We start from the raw sequence: 20,119 nt of genomic DNA on the forward strand, positions 1-20,119 counted from the left end.
CAAGATATTACTAAAAAGAAAACGAATTTCTTAAAGCCACTCATCAAATTACGTCATAAAAAGTAGGTAATGAAAATTCTAAGTTTCTGGAAAAGTGGAGATCATTTTTTGCCCTCGGTTTATTGATGATTTTTTTATATTCGATAATATGTATCCGTGGTCTGACTGAACATATTTGCATCAGTTATCATTCGACTGAGGACGTTATCAGACAAAGTCGATGGCGTCACTTTCAGGCTAGTACGACATATCAGACGCTAACCGGCCACGATTTCACCGCCCTCTACGAAATGCGGTCATCTCACTTTGCAAGCGACCTCTACAACGATAGAGGAATCGACAACTGGCAATCCGGCCTGATCGCGTCTCTCCGGTCTTGCCACTTTGGCTATGCAGTGGTGGTAAACGGTAATGGGCTTCCACAATTACCATAAGCTCCAGGGAGGTGCCATCCCTACACCTCCCCTGCCGTCCCCTGCATCGTTCATCACAAATGGCTATAATTAGGATCTGAATGCCAAAATTCATGGTAGGAAGTTGCTTTCAAGCACTGTCCAGCTCTCAAATGGGCGATAGCCACAACGCCCCCTGCAGTCGCACCAGTCTTAAAATTGATAGATCCACTCTAATGACAGGCACGGTGTATATTCAACCCAAAATGCACATAAATATCACAACAAAACAACCCCTGTTCCCTGCGTGACCATGTGAGTAGCACTGCCCGCTAGCTGCGCTTCAGTTTATCCCCGACTCGCTCCCTGACCGCCTGGAGGAGGCGGGGCTCGCTGTACACTGCCGCGGCCACCACGGCGGCCCCACAGAGCGCGCCCACAGCCACGTGGGCGGCGGCGGAGCTGGGGTACAGCCAGCTCTCGGAGCCGGCTGCCAGCAGGCCGGCGGTCACCAGCGCGGCAGCCACGGCGGGCGGCGGGCGGAGACCGAGCAGCGGCGGCACGGAGACCGCCGGCTCCAGCGGCAGGCCGGCCACGAACCGGTAACTGGCGACACACGGGGCGGGGACGGGGTGAGAGGGGTACGGGACACTGTAACGGGCATCAGCAACACGCGTGATGGGGATGGGGTGAGAGGGGTACGGGACACTGCATCAGGCATCAGCGACACACGGGGTGGAGGCGGGGTGGTATGGGACATTGCACCAGAATATAACAGCAGCATACGAGACGGGGACGGGGCGAGAGCGGTATCGGAGTCCGGACACTGTATCGGGAGGCAGCAGACAGTGGTATCAGTCGGTGGACGGGTTTGGAAATTAGTGTAAACTACATCGAGAAGAAACGAATACAGCGTGATACTAACTAAACTTAACAGTATTTCTGAAGGAACCGCTTGGTTCCCAGCGACAAAAACATACACATGCCATTGCCAAACTGCGGTCAGAATGACATATTTTCATATGAGCGTCGTAGAATTACGCCGAAAAAAACTCACCAAACGTATATCCTGGTCAGCATATTGACGCAGTTGGCGAGGATAAATCCAACCCCGCCGAATAGCCTAGTAAAGATCCCTGTCGAGACGACGAATATCACAGATAGCAGCACCATCTTTCGGTTGTACCTGAAACGCCAGGAAAAAACGTCAGATCAGCTGCCAAAGCCTGCAATAATAACGTTCCTGGCTTCACTTTATCGCCCACGACTGGCCAGCCTTTCCACTTCGCTTTTAGCCGCAAAAGGCATTCTAACAACAAAAACCAGCATGAGAACGCCATTTCCTAAATCCTAATCCTCTTAGCATCTACTGACTTTTACCTCACCCCTTACTAAGCCACAGACCATAATTCCCGGCCGCTTTCGGGAGTATCTTCGCTCCCACTCACCCATTGATCTCTTCCTCGCGCATCACCGCGAACGTGTAGCACTCCAGCACTCCGTTCACCGCCAGTAGGAGTACGTAGGCGCACTGAGCGCGCAGCAGACTGACGGCCGGACCGGCGGCCAGCAGGGCGCCGCCATACAGCCGCAGCAGCAGGTGGGAGTAGCTCCAGCCGAACGTCACGGCTATCAGGCCGAGCAGGCTCATGGCGCGCAGCAGGTCGTGCAGAACCCGGCCTGCCGCGGCAGACACCGGCTGGAGGGGGGAGGGGTTAGTCAATGCGTGGAGGGATAGGGAGATAGCAGATAGAAGGGAGAGAGACAGCGACTTCCGAGTTGCAGAGGATATGGTAGCTGAGGACGCGACGGCTGACGGTAAAGACGAAGAGCCGTAGAGGAGCTATTGGCATCTTGTGTAAGAGGATAGACACTTGTCCACAGCCCTACCATTAACCACAGCCTAACGGCGCGCCCCAATGCACTCAGAGCTGTTTTCTATTGGAATGTCACTAGTCAATACTCATACATAAAAACTGACTCTGATCACTAAAAAGCACGTCATTCATTCCCAGCAGCCAATCCTATGACAGCTCACCTTTCCCCGTTCCACCGTGCGCGAGAAGTAGACGTAGGCGTTTTCCTCGACTGGCTGAAAGAGGAAGCGGGCCGCCAGGCTGCCCAGGTTGGCCACCACGTCGTACAGGCCCTGCTCGGAGAAGTCGAGCAGGTGGAAGGCGGTCATCAGGTAGCGCTCGCCCTCCGTCAGCAGCTGTTTCAGCAGGCCTTGCTTGAAGAAGCTCCAGGTGAGGGCCAGCTGGTCACGGTCCAGCGCCGGCTGTGGAAGGGTGAAGGGAGGAGAGGGGAGGAGAGGTATTACTGATCAGTGGGTAGAGATGGCAGCACCGGTTACATCGCCACCGTCGCGACAGGAAATGTTAGAGCCAGACGTGGTAAGTGGGGAGATGTGGCAGCACAACTTGGGCTCTATTTCTGAGGATACTCGACCCAGCGCTGCCGTGAGCTGTCTGTAACACAGGTAGGTCTTAATACCGTTTGACTGCAATATAAGAGGCCTTAGAACTAACGTTCTAGCTAAATGAAACGAAGAATGCGACGACTTGGCTAAAAGAAACCTCTATGACCGCGAAAACGATTGACTACATTTGAAAACCCGCCACTTCACAAAGAGTTCACTGGCCTCACCTGTCCCGGCACCAGTCTGGGTCCCAGCTCGCTCGCTGACTTCACCGGCAGGCAGTTATCCGGGGATCGGACGTGCCAGAGCAGGGTGCCGTAATAGATGACCACCAGGAGAGCGGAGCTGACCGCGTGACCCACACAGTAGGCCCAGATGGCGTGGGACGGGTACAGGGCGATCAGCCAGGCTTTGAGCGCCACCCGGCTGCACAGGCTGACCATGTCGGCTACCACCTGGGGAAAGAGCGAGAGAGTGGGTGAGAGGGGAGAGAGAGAGGATGAGAGGGCGAAAGAGAAAGTGGGTGAGGGGGAGTGAGTGGGTGAGAGGGATAAGAAGACGGCATGAGAGATCATCCATATAGGTCACCAAGGAAGGGATGATACAGCACTTTAAAGCGGTGGGAGCGATCGACGATCCGTAAGCAACTATACCGTAGCCAGCGCTTTGAGCTTCCGATACAGTTTCACTGAGTAATAGAGTCCTCTAAGAACCAAAGCACCTCACCTACCTCCTGACATCCCATCCCTCTCCTTTCCGTCACCCCACCGTCATTGTTCAATGTTCACCTTTAGTTTGACAAAGAGCATGGCCTGCGCCAGGATGACCAGCGGCTGGGCGGCCGTCTCCAGTACGACCATGGCCGCGGTGACCCACACGCCCAGACGGTACTCTGAGGTGACCTCGGGCGCCGGCTGGCTGAGCGCGTGCAGCCAGAGGCCGGCCAGCGCCGCCGACACCGCCGCTGACACGGGCACGCTAACAGGGGAGCAGGGCGTCAGTCAGAGGCAAATACAACACTGGTCCTTTTGTAATGCACTCAGTTCACTGGCAGTAAAACATTACATACTTATGTGCCTATGATGATCCCCACATCTGAAGAAATGAACGTCATTTATCGAGGCAATGACCTTTTAAAACCACTTACTACTAAACAGAACTGTGCCGATTAGCTGCTACCCATTGACTGCGTTTTTGAAGTAGGTAGGTATATCGACAGTTCCCAGCAAGCACATCCAAAGTGTTAAATTTTTGAAATTGAGATTTCTATGCCATTCGACTCAGCTCGTCGAGCTGAGTCGAATGGTATGAAAATATCAATTTCGAAAATTTGACACTTAGGATGTTCTTGCTGGAAACTGCCGATATGTAGCTTCTCCCAACCGCTGTGACCATTTCCAGTTAAACTGGTGTCCGGAGTGATGTACCTGAGCCACACCAAGTTGATGGCCTGGCGCCACTTGCTCCTCTCTGTCACGCCCAGCGCCGCCCGACGGAAAGCCTCCACACTGACAAAAGTGGCAGTCGAGTAGAGTAAGGCCAACCTGGGAAGCAGACCAGGGCTTCAGAACTTTGAACAGAATTGATTTACCTACTGTAAAACTACACTTAAATAAAGAGCTGAATGTCAGTCAAAAGGAAAATGTAAGTAGGTGCATGCTTATAAAGATAACCAAGTACACACAACAGTTGTGGTGAGATAAAAGCATATGTTCTACTTAGGCTAAGGCAGTCAGACACAGTGGATGCATCACAAATGCATGATAGGAAAAAAGTAAAGGGTGCATACCTGACATTGATGATGCCCAGTACATCAGATGTAATATACCGGAGAATGACTGCATTTGTGATGAATGTGAACACTCGGTAGGTTATCTGAAAGACATTTGATAGGTAGCTTCAGCATCAATATGTGCAATACAGACCATGCTATTCTGATCTCTGCAACATATAGGTTATTCATTGAGAATGTCAAAATTATTGCATTATTAAGAAAAGTTTGTCTTTTTGATATCACTGTCACCTCAGCAAACCATGAGTCAAAATAATTAATAATAATATGCCTACCAACATAGCCTGTGGTAGGCACCTAAAAAGTTGTGCCACAAAACACAACAATTTAACAGCTATCTTTTTGTTGCATGAGCATTTGGCTCAAGGCTGCCAGTGCATTATACATTCAGCATTGCCGATTTACCTTGGTGTGATAGGAATTTCACCTGGGATGGTGCATGCCCCATGATGATAGGTAGGTGTCATGCGGAATCTTACGACTACCAAAATAACAAGGTCGGCCGGGATATGATTCAAATTGGCCCTATTATCTCCTGGCTTATGCTAGTGAATATTTCTAAATTTCACAGTAGGCAGAAATTTTTGGCCTTGTTCAATGCAAGCTGATGTGGATTTCCTGTCTGCTTGGTGTGGAGGTGGACTGATTCCCCTGGCTGGCATGGTGTGTCAATCTCCTTTCACGCTACTTTGCAGTCTGCATCAGTTTGAAGGACACAACAGTCGAAAATAGCAATACAAATACTTTGGTAATTTTTAGACATTCACACTGCAAATGTCATTTGCACTATTGTACTAAATACATCAGTGGTGCAATGACATTCTTTATCATTGTGAGAAGCTTTATCTTCAGGCAATGGGAAGATGGTATTGCATTTTAAGCAAGATAATTATTTGCACTTCATTTTTTAGAATGTCATTGGTTTTTCAAGGGCAAGGTTGAGCAGCAATCAAGAGACAAACCCCAAACATTCAATTATCTATATTGATACCTATCTTTTCTTTTCACTTGCCTTTATCCTAGCAGACTGCTAAGTAGGCGGAACCTGACAAGGTGAGTAGACAAGGCGAGTAGACAACACTTACTTGAACAATAATTAATGATGAGGTTGAGTGCAGCATACTTTTCAGCACATTTTTGTCCTTTTGCTCCTCCGTAGCCATGCTTCGATTGTAAAACTTAAGTCCCTAATAGGGAATTCCTGGATATTGATATATCAAGATTCTTTAGACAAAGAAAAAGGGTGACTTGGCAACTCAAAAAACAATATATTGCAATATTCCTGAGCGCATTTCCAGGTATAAACTGCCTTGATTTCCAAAATGCGTCAGCATTTCGAAAGAATTATATTCCATTTGTTCGTCGACACCGTTCCACTAACGATAATTGGTCAAAACACCGGCGTTGCTAGGATACCTGCTTTCAAACACATTGGTTGCCTAGCAACGACGGCAGCATGTTTCTGTTTTTTGCCTATTAGAACAAATTAACTAGTTTACAAATATAACGCGTCTGCTAAAAAATAATATCAGGTTTATACTGCTAAAATATTGTCAACCTCAATAATAGAGTGAGTCACGATGAGTTTCATGTAACTGGATTGTTTATGTGTTACAACTCCTAAGACAATTTTCAGTGAGCCATGTGAAATGTGAATCGATAAGGATTCCGAAGAAAGGTAAAAGTATTTTGAATCGGCTGGACACAGATTGTCCTCCAGATCCGACTAACACGATCGATCATCCCACTATACATACATATGATTCTATTTCCACCGACCATCTCCATTTACAGCTGACTCCACCGACAATCTCCCCGACTGTCTTAGACCTCGTCGAGACCACGTCCGTCTGCTAGTGACACCAGCCACCAGTCAACCCGCCAACTGTTCCCCGAATTTAATTGCCGTCGTTTATAAGAACTGCACCGTGGTCCGTGAGTCGTGACCATCTCAAAGTGACTCCCCCGACCACCGACCACTGACCACACCGAGTGTACTCACTAGCCGCCCCACTGACATCAACAGCCGGCTCTCACCGACTGCTTCCAGTGACCTCATCAACCGTCTCCCACTGACCCGTGCTGACAGTCTCCCGCTGAACCCACTGATCATCTCCCACTGACCGTCTCCCACTGACCCCACTGACCACCTCCCACTGACCGTCTCCCACTGACCGTATCCCACTGATCGTCTCCCATTGACCGTCTCCCACTGACAGTCTCCCACTGACCGTCTCCCACTGACCGTCTCCCCTGACCGTCTCCCTGAACCGTCTCCCACTGACCGTCTCCCACTGACCACTTCCCACTGACCACCTCCCACTGACCGTCTCCCACCGACCGTCTCCCACTGACCGTCTCCCACTGGCCGTCTCCCACTGACCGTCTCCCACTGACCGTCTCCCACTGACCGTCTCCCCTGACCGTCTCCCACTGACCGTCCCCCCTGACCGTCTCCCACTGACCACCTCCCACTGACCGTCTCCCACTGACCGTCTCCCTGACCGTCTCCCACTGACCGTCTCCCACTGACCACTTCCCACTGACCACCTCCCACTGACCGTCTCCCACCGACCGTCTCCCACTGACCGTCTCCCACTGGCCGTCTCCCACTGACCGTCTCCCACTGACCGTCTCCCCTGACCGTCTCCCACTGACCGTCCCCCCTGACCGTCTCCCACTGACCACCTCCCACTGACCGTCTCCCACTGACCGTCTCCCTGACCGTCTCCCACTGACCGTCTCCCACTGACCACTTCCCACTGACCACCTCCCACTGACCGTCTCCCACCGACCGTCTCCCACTGACCGTCTCCCACTGGCCGTCTCCCACTGACCGTCTCCCACTGACCGTCTCCCCTGACCGTCTCCCACTGACCGTCCCCCCTGACCGTCTCCCACTGACCACCTCCCGCTGACCGTCTCCCACCGACCGTCTCCCACTGACCGTCTCCCACTGACCGTCTCCCACTGACCGTCTCCCACTGACCGTCTCCCCTGACCGTCTCCCTGAACCGTCTCCCTCAATCGTCTCCCACTGACCGTCTCCAACTGACCTCCTACCGACCCTGCCGACCCCAACGACTATCTCCCACTGATCCCAAACTAGTTGCTCGAAGTTCGTCAGTATCTCTGGTCATTCTACCGTCTCTTTTCTGCCCCTTATCATGCATAAGATATCCTGTCCCGCCTGTTTCTGTATTAGGTTCCAATGCGGCTCTGATTGGCCACAATCAATCCTCATCTAATTTGGCCTGTAATGACATTATGCCAGCTTCATGTGCCGGAGAATGGAAATATATAGACGCAATAAGCGTCGCCTGTCTATGCGTGGATAGGCTACCTGCTCTTATTGAGCATTATCCGCGGATTCGTCGAGTCCGCACAGATCGATTGTGACGACATTAATTGATGTCTCGACGTCCTGTCAAGTCGCAAATATTCCATAATATAGGTACTGTGAGGGACAACTACAACGGTATCGCATCGCGTTGATGCTTTGCGACCAATGACCGCGAAGCCGATTACGCACACTTCGAGGTTTTTTAGACAATAAAGTGCGAAAGCTCAAACCCGAAACGATTTACTGCTAAAGCTCCTTTAACTTCTGATATACACTATACAGCACAGCAGTGTGAAAATTGGATGACAATAACCCGGTCCGGAATCTTATACATACCCAAATTGCAACCCAAATTGCAATCTTATGTAGGTATACCCAAATTGTCAAGAAAAATGTTCTCACTAATACCCGTCTTATTAGAGCTGAGACCAATATTCACCATCCAACGACACAAATTCACGTCGCTACACTGACCAGTCGCCATCCAGACATTTCAGTGCGGCTGTAGTAGCCAAACTACGTGTAGCTGACCGGATGCCGGCTCCCCGACTCCGTCCGCCTGGCACCGCAGTCAGAATGCCGGACCGTATAGGAACTGCTGACGACACGAGCAAACAGTGCGCGAGACAGCCGGCCGGCCGGCCGGGGCGGCCGCAATTCACCTCCGACCGGCTGACACCGATTATTCCATCGATTCGCCGGTCTGCAGACCTCGACTAGGGGCCGATCGAAGGCCGACCATCGGCGCAGGACACCGTTTTTCTGCGCCCTGCAGACTGCGGGGCAGGTGCTTAGTTATTTCATTAGATTTTCTGTGTTTTGTCAACCTACATCACTTGGGACTAAGCTCCAAGAGCTAATTTATTTACGGCACACACAACACATGCCATTTTTTTGCAACGCTTCGTAAAAGCTATATTTTTATCTTCACATGCTTTATCAGCTCGTCGGCATCGCGCTTGTGTGGATGTGCGTTTTCCAACTTGAATTCCAAAACTATTCACGAAGTACAAATCCACACTTCTATAAGCGAATCAACTCAAACGTAAAACATGCAACGGACGAATATCACAGCAGCAAGTGGCATAACAAGACGCGCTATTTAAATCGCAAACTTCCGTAACAGCTCTCTGAAGTTTGCCAAGTCGCACTCTTCGACAAACCAACAGGTCTGGAAGTTTTCTGGGCGGCGTAATTTTCGTCGCCGGCGCTGACTCGAGCAGGGAGGGTGGTGGTGGTGGGGGGAGGGAGGGGGTGTCCTCGGTCGGGTCCGGGACTCCAGAAGTCAGCGAGGCGTGGTGTCGAGCCGGGCTCGGTTGGAGGAGACCGCAGCTGCCTCACAATCGATACCTCCACCCAGTTCAGTTTGTCAGACTCTGCCGATCAATCGCCGCTTTTGAGAGCCCGGTCCGGACAGGGACAGACGGCCGGCAAACAGACAGACAGACAGACAGACAGACAGACAGACAGACAGACAGACAGACACAGAGATAGATACAGCCAGCCAGCCTGCCAGACAGACAGACAGACAGACAGACAGACAGACAGACAGACAGACAGACAGACAGACAGACAGACAGACAGACAGACAGACAGACAGACAGACAGACAGACAGACTGACAGACCGACAGACCGACAGAACGACAGACCAACAGACCGACAGACCGACACACCGACACACCGACAGACAGACCGACCGACAGACCGACAGACAGGCGGGCTGGACCGACAAAAAATAGATATTAAATCAGCCATATTTTGATAAGGTTGTTCATATATTAAATGTACTATACATAAGGCTACACCGATCGAAAAAAAAATGTATGGGAAAATGTATGGAGGCCGTAGCGTCACACATCAAACTGTTTTCTATGACATATGTTCTGTGTTTTAACAGCCATTACATATTCTCGCAGCCTGAAGTGGCTAGCAGTTTACTAGGTGGGCGGCGCCAGTCAGTTTGTATTTGGTGGAACGCGTCGCAATCACACGGGCAGCTGCGGAGATTCGATGAATATTTATCCTTCTGCGGCTCGGATAGGAACCGCAGCGTGGCGCAGTACTAACAAACAGCCCTGTGGGAGGGCTGCGGCCAGTGTCGCGTGTTTCACTCGGTCCGCGTGTCCTCAATACCTTGGTGTGTATTTGGACGGTAGCATTTCTCATCACGGGTGTCAAACACAGGCTTTATTTGCGGTCTGTTTCCGCCTGAGTTGGTATACAGCTGCAAAGAATGATAACTTACGAATTCAATTGTTCTGGACGGTGCTAAGGAGAAATCAAAATCTACTGTTATAGTGTAAAGTACACATGTCATGCGTTCATTAAATATGTTAACATGTAAAACGCGTAACTCAAAGCATGAGTAGCTCAGCACATCAGGAGAGCCCATATCTATAGTATTTTAGCCTTTTAGGTCTCTAAAATATTTTCCAGAACATCCGAAGGTTTCTACCTACAATCGACATACAGCAATCACATACCATAGGTATACAATGTTATCATGAATAGAAATGCAGTCGGGCCTCTGGCTGAACCTGGCTGCGCGTCACGTGACTTTATGGCACCCCGCGGGCTGAGGTGAAATTTGTGACGCTCAGACGGTCCGACAGCGGAACCAATTTGCAGTATATTTTGATCCGGCGCTGGTCAGGGGACTGCAGACGGAATCTGCACTGTAACCTCTGGTGCTGACCCGCCAACCTGCAGTTGTGAGTTGTGACCATGTTGTGACCTTTGATACCATGAATTGTCCGGTAGTCGCTTGCCACCGCAATCGCATGTCTGAATGGATTTAGGCACTAGCGATCTTATCAAGCGCTTGTAAATATGTGTATCCAGCAAAAAATCATTGCTGAGCCAGTGTGTATGGCTGAGCTCAGCCATAAAGAGGCATGTTGATTGCCATGTCGAACATCCCCGGCCTCAACACAACATTTCAGAATTCAACCAACTATCTGAGACCGCTGCCCATCCGGTGCGCGAGCTGCAGGCTGTTTGTGTTGGCTCGGTATCCCTGTTCGGCGGCCGGCCGTCGGCCGTCTCTTTCGCTACTCTCTGTTGCTGCGGACCGTCAACAGCACTTAGCGGCGGTGCGGAAACAAAGCAGCTCCGCTCTGGCAGCGATCTGCAACAATGGCCGGCCCCGCCGGGCGCGGTCGTGTCGCCCCATCAAAAGTGAAATGTCATCCGGAGGTCAGTCCGCGCCGACGACACTGCACAGCCAGCAACGGCTGCGCGACGGGGTGGCAATTGAAAACAGCAGCGGGTCCGACTCCACTGGAGAGCGCCGCAGAGCTCTGGTGTGGTCCGCAGATAGTGTCGGTATGTCGCGCGGAGCCTTCCCGAGTATCAGGGAGCGGATCAGCGCCCGCATAAACACTTTAAACGAGTTATACTGAGGAAGACGTTCTGAGCTGCCGCGATATACGACGCTCCTGAAATGCGGGTGTATCATGAAACGGTGGAAGCTGCAACCTGCACTAAATATCTGTCCCTGCACAGAACACTAAAATTGTGGTATGTGATGACGCGTACCTCAATTATCGAGGCCTATCGTGACAACTGCTTTAGCTGTATTATTGATGCGTTGATGTTGCACATTGCATGATCGCCGCAGTTAAAAATACACGTTATGACATTATTGATGTGCGTTATACAATCTGCATTGTGCAATGTGTATTGTGCATTGTGCAATGTGTATTGTGCATTGTGCAATGTGCAATGTGCATTTGCATTTGCATTGTGCAATGTGCATACCCGAGCAACACTAGGTATATGAGGTTCCTGGAGAGCAAACTTTTATTCATTCCATTCTCAATGGATTAACCAGCATGAGCAAGCCTCAGAGAATAAAAGTTTTAAAATAGGATAGGAACTTGAAATGCCCAATCTGCGTGGAAAGCTAAATTGAATCACTAACACTCCAGTAGTTCATGATAGATAAATAACACTGTCTCCGACAGTGTATCATTTGTGTTTAAATTGTCACGCGGCGACCGTTGCCGACCACTATCTCACTCGGCCACAGGCGATTGGGTCGCTGGGTGACAGTATTTGCACACCCAGACGTCCTCATTCGGAGAGCGAATGGCGCCATAAACTGAGCGGTCGTAAAACTCCCGGCTGGAGCGGCGAGTTCTCAACTCTGCCGCTCCAGTCTCCCGGCCTTCCCCGCGTGAAGCTCCGGCAAACACTGCTGCAGCAGGAGTTTTACCCGAGCTGTGCAGCTCACACCGTCCGCGCTATTTTTGGCTCAAAAAGTATCGGAGAGAAATCACTAAAACAAACTTTGCAGCCCTCGGCGACGCTGATAGAAATCACGGCTAGCCAACTCTGCAGGGAAGCACGCGACGAATCGGATGTTTTTCCCGCCTCGTTTCGGAAACTGCCGAGCTGCAGCTGGCAGTAGCTGCACTCAAACTGTGGACGGGCCACAAAACCGACTGCGGTTAACTCGGGGTGGTTGAAGTTGGGTAATGGGAACACCTAGGGACACGTGGCCCATTACCGTTTTATTTTACCGTCTTCCCGACCAGATACATCACTATTTTCTTACTTAAAAATGCGCATTCCTAGATTTTATCATAATCAAACAAACAAACAAAAAATGTTGAACATCACGCACCTAATAAATTTAAAGTCAGAACTTTATTTTTCTCGCTAGAGATGCCGTTAGCTTATACATTTATTTAGCCCTAAGTAATGAACTCTTCCACGCACGGACAGCTGACAGGTAGTCGTTACCCACGCCGCTATGCCATTACCCGTGGTTTGATGGTCTTCACTTTTGGAGACCCAGACTGCAGAGCACAGTCCCACAGTGAGGGACGTGACCTCGCGTGACCTCTTCACTTGAACACGGGTTCACTGGGTGTACTACGACCGCGCCCTGTGCCCTTTCTCGTCCATGGGACACCGCCAGCTGACATGATGGGCCCAGCGGACGGAACACCGCTCGTCACTCACTTACAGTCGTAACCAGTCGCACCCATCTGAGACGGGTCTCACAGGGGTGCAGTTCAGTTCCTAAAAGCCTCGCACCGCCCACTAGATCCGGTGGAGACTCAACAAAGGGATGAATAGAATGTTTGTGTAAATGCGACTATCAGTAACAACGTGACCGTCTGCCCACCAATAACACTAAGCGAGACAGTCTGGTGCAGGGATATTGGAGTTCTTTTATCTGGTCTGCTCAGCGCGATAATCTCTTCTGGGAAGCGGCGACGCTGCGCCTCTATAACCTTGCCCTGCTAATATGTAATGGCCAGTGGTTCTAGGAATGACTAGGGCAATCAGACTCCCTGGAGGAAAATGGCTGATCAACATTTCCAATTGGTGGTTCTCATGGCGATAGAAGAATATGATAACGAGAAAGAAAAAACGTAGCACAATGACTAAGAAATCCGGCACAGACCGCAATACTCATTGAGACCCCAGTACCCGTGTTTCGGCAGACAGCGTCCGGTCTCTATCTGCGGCTCCGTGGTCCGGCCACTCCGGGTGTGGGGGTGGCCGGCGGCCGTGGTCCGGCCACTCCGGGTGTGGGGGTGACCGGCGGCCGTGGTCCGGCCACTCCGGGTGTGGGGGTGACCGGCGGCGTGGTCCGGCCACTCCGGGTGTGGGGGTGGCCGGCGGCGTGGTCCGGCCACTCTGGGTGTGGGGGTGGCCGGCGGCGTCTTCGGGCGCTAACTCTCAGCGTGCCCTATCGACCGGTGCCCTCCGCGCGCGGCGGGCCAGGTCTCTCAGCCCTGACCGCCTGTCGTCGGCACCGCGCCGTCGCCGCCGTCGGGGTCGGTCGCCGCCGCCGGCCGGCAGTGTCGGCGGGATGGCGGCACGGGCGGCGGGTAGTGCACGGGGCTCGGTGCCGGCCGCTCAGCAGGTGTAGGCACGGTGCACGGGGCGGCGCGCGGCCGCGGCGGGCCACCGCCGGAACCGGAGCCGCGGTCGGAGCCGGGGCAGGAGCCGGAGCCGGAGCCGGAGCAGGTGGACCTTCTGTCAGAGGAGCGACCGCTACGTGGAACGGCTTCAGGTGAGGCTCATAACGTGCTAGCTGGGTCAGTAGGCCAGCGGGACAGTATGCAGTATGAGTGTGGTCATACCACTGGCTGTTCGAGCGAAATAGTCCTCTGCACTGTCGGTGTTCCCCCGTGTTCGACGCTTAGCTGCCTCCATACTCGTGCTGCACCAATGACTGGATGTGTCGACAGATATTTTCCTGGGAAGAGTTTTTGCTCGAGCAATTCTTTGGAGACAGGATGGTAGCACGGGGCATAATGGGCTCCTGCAAATAATATCTTCAACCATTGACGAACATCATATATAGGTCTGAGACAAACTATTATCATTTACATACCGAACACGATTGGCAATCGTAAACTGCGCTTCTTTTTAACAGAATGGCAGACGAAAACTTTTTTTTGTGCCTAACTGCTTTGAAGCTATTTGCACATGCGGTGGCACTCAGTTTTCACTCAGTATGTTATCAAAAGGTTCATATATATGGCCTATTGTATAATTAGTGTAGGTATAATGCCAGCTTGCTATCCTCATCCATTATGTTCGGGTTGCGGACTGACACAACAACTTCCCTGTAATAAGATGTAAATTTAAGCAGGAACACACATCACCCGTCCAGTAGAGCATACGTCGGGTCGTTCAGCCACAAACGGGCGCTAGTATCCCACTAGTATGATTCTACGATAGCTCAGTAGGAATCGGGTGGGCACAGGTGCGCCCGAGGCAGCGCTCTCAGGTTAATGGTCGCTCCGTGACCGCACACATGGCAAGCGGCTGGTCGATGGCGATCATAGCGCATCCGCTATACGATGCTGAAACACTTAGCCAGTGAGGCGACGTGATGAATAAAAAAGGCAACGTAAATCGAAATTTTACGTAGTACCTACATTCGTGCTTTTATATGAGCGAATTTGTTGAAATCGGAGATGATTTGTTGAGATCAAAGAGTTAATTGAATTGCACTCTGGGCAACAAATGTGGAACTGAACATTGCTCTTAAAACAATCCATGGCGTAGTAGCCATAGCTGTATTTTTGCAATGAATGCCGTCAAAATCAAAGTTGGCTTATAACTAAAATTTTAGCTGTCCATGCGCTTCATTGTGCGCTCCACAGGCAAAAGTAAAAGTTTGAGCCCGTTACAATATATTTTGTGAACGCGAGCAAACGACTTTGTGGAATAATTGAACATGTGATCCCTGGTGAAAAAATGTGTGGGAATTCATGCGTAGAGGCTGCAATCCCATCAGGCTCACTTCATTCCATCAGCTTATGCCATTGGCGTAAAAGCCAAAGCGCGTATTAGATCCGTTGGCCGCGTTACTACGCCTCATGCGTCTACTAATAGCGTGTGATGTTCAACGTCATGAGCAGCTGATGATGTCAGGGAATATAGCAGTTTTCAGGTAAAAAAAAAAACGACTTCGTTCTACTGTCCAAGATTGCAGTTTTGAGAGTCCTATGCCAATTTAAGACGATACAAAACAGTATTTTTTCGGTCAATGCCATCAAAACGTTTGTGGCAAAGACATGTTTCCATGTGGTACAAATTGTTCCTATAAGCAGATAAATGCATAGCGCACCCTACCATCGTCTGCTTTCTCCAATGAACTGAGACTGCATTGCAATCGCCAAGGGCAAGACATCTCGGGCACATGATTACGTCCAAAGATTTCCATTTCGATGGTTTGCTGCATTCTTTTGTTAAGAAGATAGGTATAACCGTTTCAAGAGCCAGCAAGTCTCTGTGGGGAGCACATTCAGCATGGAAATCAGCAATCGAGATCGTACAATTTAGCCCGTTGAAATGAGTTCTTCCGTCAGTGATCCTCCGACCAAAGTCGTGTAACGTGCGTCTCTCTCGATTAATTGCTTATTGTTGTTTGTCTACGCTAACCGTCGCTTCTATTTTAGTGGGTTTAGGATTAAATAGTTTGTAGTTCGATTTTACCTGCGTGGTGGCCCTATTTCAATTAGACATATTTAACGTTCATTATCTCTGCCGTACGGGGCCGACTTTGCCGAGACCCCACACGCCGCTGCGCTGCCGTGCCGCCGCGCCGCCGCCCAGCACTGTAAAAAATGTTAGCACAGTTTGAGTTTTCTGACTCACTTTAACGATGTGTTCAAACAACTAACTTGCTAATGAATCCGTATTTATCGAGTAATGTAAACCTTATTGCGAAGCAAAACACGGTTAGTCCAAATCAGGATGAACTAGCTCGGAATCCCCATGTACAATGACACTGTTCGAGTAATCGCCATGTATTCATACCCGCAATTGGCGGACACTGTGTTCCGAAACACGAATACGATTTTGTGGAAGCATCTTTGCGCACGGTTCTACCGTGTTGAATGACACGTTGCCGTGTTTTACCCCTCTGCGTCGAGTTTAAAAACCCGAATGGGATTATTTGGGCCGCGATCTTGAGGGACATTAACACCAATTAACACTGTGGGTTGTTAACTTACTCGGTTCAGTTTCGCGCCAAATGCAGCGCCGCGTGGGCCTCAGTCGCCATCTTTGTGCGATCCAGGGAGGTCGTGTCTGTGCTGCGTGTGACGTCTTGTTGGTAAGTACAAGTGATACTTGCTCCAAATTTTTCTTAGCAATAACATCAGTGATATTAAATGCCTTTTAGGTGTGGTTACATAAATATTATCCGTGTAGCGTGGCGTTATGGATGGAAAGGAGGAGCCCTCGGCCCTGATTCTCATTCTGTCACTCCACCACTGGTGGCTATGTGTGCGTTTGTAAACATGCTACTTACATGAATAATTTTGACTGTACCTTTTCAACTTTTGCTATGTATCTACCAGCTAGTTATAATTAGTCTGCCTGGTTTCTCTCTTGCCTCTCTCTCTCTCTCTCTCTCTCTCTCTCTCTCTCTCTCTCTCTCTCTCTCTCTTTCCCATGGTATCTCCCTCTGCTTTTCCATTTGTCTGTGGATAAGAAGTAGGTAGACATCTGTTTGGCTGCGAACTGACACAATTTATTTATTTCAGAATATGGCTCAAGATGAGCAGAATGAAGGTCAATCTCGAAGTCCCACAGTCAGAGCTCAAGACTGTCAGGCAGGACTTCATTCCTTGATGAATGCGGCTCAACTGCTAACAGGATAAGAAGGTATTGTCCTATTTCTGCCGATTTATTATTTCACATATCACAAATCACAATTAGTGTCTGCATGGGACTCCGTTGTGTTGTATTTTAGTAGACTAGGATTTTGCCTTCTATAATATGAAGCCGATATTGAAAATTAAAATCACATGTTTAACATATTTATTATCGTCAAAAGCATAACCGATTACCCAAATCCGACGAGAGCCCGGGCGCCCCGGCGCCCCGCTCTACCCCTGCGCTCTCCCTCCCAAGGCCCCTCCCTCCTCTCTCGTCCCGCTCCCGTGGTCAGCTGTCCCGCTGTCCAAGCGCCAGGCCGTTGCCATAGCGACGGCTGACTGCCTCCTCCGGCGGACGGATCCGGACGCCGAAACTCAGCCGTCTGTATTTTGATGTGCATTGGCTATTGGGTTGATCAGGGTTGATGTTGAACGTTACCGATAATAGGTATAAACTATAGAGTCGATGGTGAACTTACCTAATCGCCAAGTATGTGTTAGTTTATAAACGTTGGCCTTTCGTGTAGAGTATAATGGCAGGGAATGGCCATTTAGAGGTCAAGGGACGGTCACTTCAGTAAAGGGTGCAAGCTTAACCCGCGACGCCCGCGACCCGCTGGGGAGTGGGAGGCACCCCTGTTGTTTCTCGCTGATAACTCAAAAACGGCCGCGATTTTTAACTCGCCGATTCTAGTACTTCTCCGGACATCAATTTCACTCAACTCCTGAAAAATGCTTCCTAGGTCACCTCGGGTCATGAGTTATGGGGGTCAAACTGAGGTCATGTTCGGACATTTTCCGTCTAAAAAATAAAAAAGTCGTTCACGGGAATAAATCACAAAATAGATTTTCAATCAAGAGACTCAAAAATCGCACATTAGGTACAAAATGCATGGCAAAGGAAACTGCTGCCACAAAATTTCCGAAAAAAATATCATGATTTTGATATTTCTACACTCAAAACTCCGCCAGGTTTTTTAATTTAGGGAAGTTAAAAACGGAGCATATGTCGGAGAGATCCTTATTCCTTATTGCCTTTACAGGGTGTCTCAAAAAAGTGTCACGGTTTTGAACATCTCCCGTTTCGTAACCATACACATCCTAAAAATTAACAAAATATGTGTGTATAAACTGCCAGTGATATATGTAGTTATTTGCAAGACTAAAAAATAAAAAGCGACTGTTCTTGTGACGTCCGATTTTTTTTTCAGCACTTGTTAGGTACTGAAAGTAGTCTAGAGTAATATCTACGATACTTGCCCCTCTCTCCCTGACTAAATAGGTATCAACGTTTTGTCGTCTCTTTTAAATGATAAGTCACTTTAGTAATAAAATGTTTGTCATTATAAACTGCTACAATTTGACCTTGCTTGCCGTCCTGTGATGTCATAGGTCAAAGAAAAATGACGTCGAGGAGACGCGTCGAATAACCTATAAGTTGACCCGAAAAGGTCAACTTAAAAATTTGACCTCAGGTCAAGGTCACGGAAAAGGTCATGTTGCATGTCATTCGATTCGTATTGTTAAGCTGAACACATTCCTGGTGTTTTCAGAAACTGTTTGAGACGGTTCGTGACCTGAGATGACCTCAGAGGCATTAAAGGGGTCACAGGTGCAATTTTCCGGTTCATTGTGCCATGTTCATCTGTGTCCCGATGTTTGAGGGTATTTACGGCCAAAAGAAGCGGATTTCAAGTTTCTTCCATTGACTAAAAGTCAGTGGAGGGTCACAAAATCGACCTGACCTTAGGTCACAGATATCAAAATTCCGAGAGATGCAAATTGTTCATACTGACAAGCTCATGCAATAGCATGAGTTTCAAACTTCTGGGATGTACGAATATACTTTAGAAATGACTGAATCACAAAGTTTAAAGAGGCATGATCACTTAACCCGCGCATGACTGGGGTATTTTCCATAACGCGAGTGACTGGGGGGGGCTCTCCAGAGCCCCCCCCCTCCTATCTCCGAAACTACTGGGCCGATCGTCAAAATTCAAACGGCATCTGATAGCCCTGGAAAAACTGTCGAGCGAAACCTATTTTAATTGACCTCGAGGTCACCGATGACGTCACAGGTCAGGTCAAAGAAAAAATTATCGACATTTTTGCTAGTTCACAATTTAGGCTCTGACCGCCGGACCGCCGGTCCGATCAGGCTCATTTTTGGTTTACGCACTCCTTGACGGATGCCTTAGATACCCTGAGGGTACTGAACTTTTACTTTGAATTTTTAAGGTCAAGGCCAGGTCATCCTAGGTCACGAAAATTGTATATCATGTATCGGTCACGTGACGCAGGTTTTATGGTCCATTTTACTCGTAGATTTCGAATATAGTGTCGTCTGTGTCATTTGAGGTCATTGTCAGCTGAATTTACCGGAGGTCAGGCCACTTTCAGGTCAGAAAAGGTCAAATTTTGAAAATGAAATTTTTCAACAAAAAAGGTGCCTATCAGATGCAGTTTGAGCTCAGGAACACGATGGTGCCAATTATATTGCTGTACGACGTCAAAAACGTACTGAAAAATGGATTTGAAAAACATAAAATTGTAAAATTTTGACAATAATGCAAATAACTTGGCTATTTTTGAAGATATTGGGCTAAAACTTGCAAAGGTAGTTCATCAGGGTGTGTTCTATCACATGTATTCCGGTTTTTGCGAAAAGTCAAAAACTTTTTGAAAAAATCAAAAAATATATTTTTGTAATTGTAAACACATATTTTTCAAAATATTCCAATTTTTCAAAATTCGAGATAGCAGTTTAAAAGCTACGTGTATTTGTAGTCCACTCATGCAAAGAAAATGGATCTAGCTTTAAAACTGAGCTCTTGAGAGCGTTTGCCGTAATTCAGTATTTTGCATGAAAATCGGCCGACATGACGTCACTCTGACGTCATTTCCGGTTAAACTATGGTAGCTAGAAAGTTGAAATTTTAACACAAGGTGTCAAATTGATGCCTCTGAGGGTATCGCAAGTTTCGTGTTGATCCGTCAAACAGTTTAGAAGATATTGCTGAAAAACGTGAGGGGGG

General features: G+C 49.1%; 2 protein-coding genes across 3 annotated transcripts in view; one reads left to right on the top strand and one right to left on the bottom strand.

Annotated features, from left to right (window-relative positions):
- Positions 1-629: 629 nt before the first annotated feature.
- Positions 630-5,981, bottom strand: LOC122382483 (protein RFT1 homolog). The gene is made up of 9 exons (XM_043367859.1): positions 5,689-5,981; positions 4,601-4,686; positions 4,239-4,355; positions 3,600-3,789; positions 3,039-3,266; positions 2,431-2,670; positions 1,841-2,091; positions 1,450-1,578; positions 630-998 (listed from the first exon to the last, which is right to left on the bottom strand). The coding sequence occupies exons 1-9, from the start codon at positions 5,764-5,766 to the stop codon at positions 725-727; spliced, it is 1,593 nt and encodes a 530-aa protein (XP_043223794.1). The 5' UTR covers positions 5,767-5,981; the 3' UTR covers positions 630-724.
- A 7,755-nt stretch (positions 5,982-13,736) lies between these two features.
- Positions 13,737-20,119, top strand: part of LOC122382484 (ras-like protein family member 10B) — a 37,764-nt gene continuing 31,381 nt past the window's right edge. The window contains exon 1 of one of the 2 annotated variants that reach the window (XM_043367860.1): positions 13,737-13,978. The gene's annotated coding sequence lies outside the window, so the exon portion shown is untranslated. The remainder of the gene's footprint in view (positions 13,979-20,119) is intronic. The other variant, XM_043367861.1, reaches the window with a different exon arrangement.

This window comes from Amphibalanus amphitrite, unplaced genomic scaffold (assembly GCF_019059575.1).
Source record: "Amphibalanus amphitrite isolate SeventyFive unplaced genomic scaffold, NRLGWU_Aamphi_draft 000140F_arrow, whole genome shotgun sequence".
Classification (NCBI taxonomy): domain Eukaryota; kingdom Metazoa; phylum Arthropoda; class Thecostraca; order Balanomorpha; family Balanidae; genus Amphibalanus; species Amphibalanus amphitrite.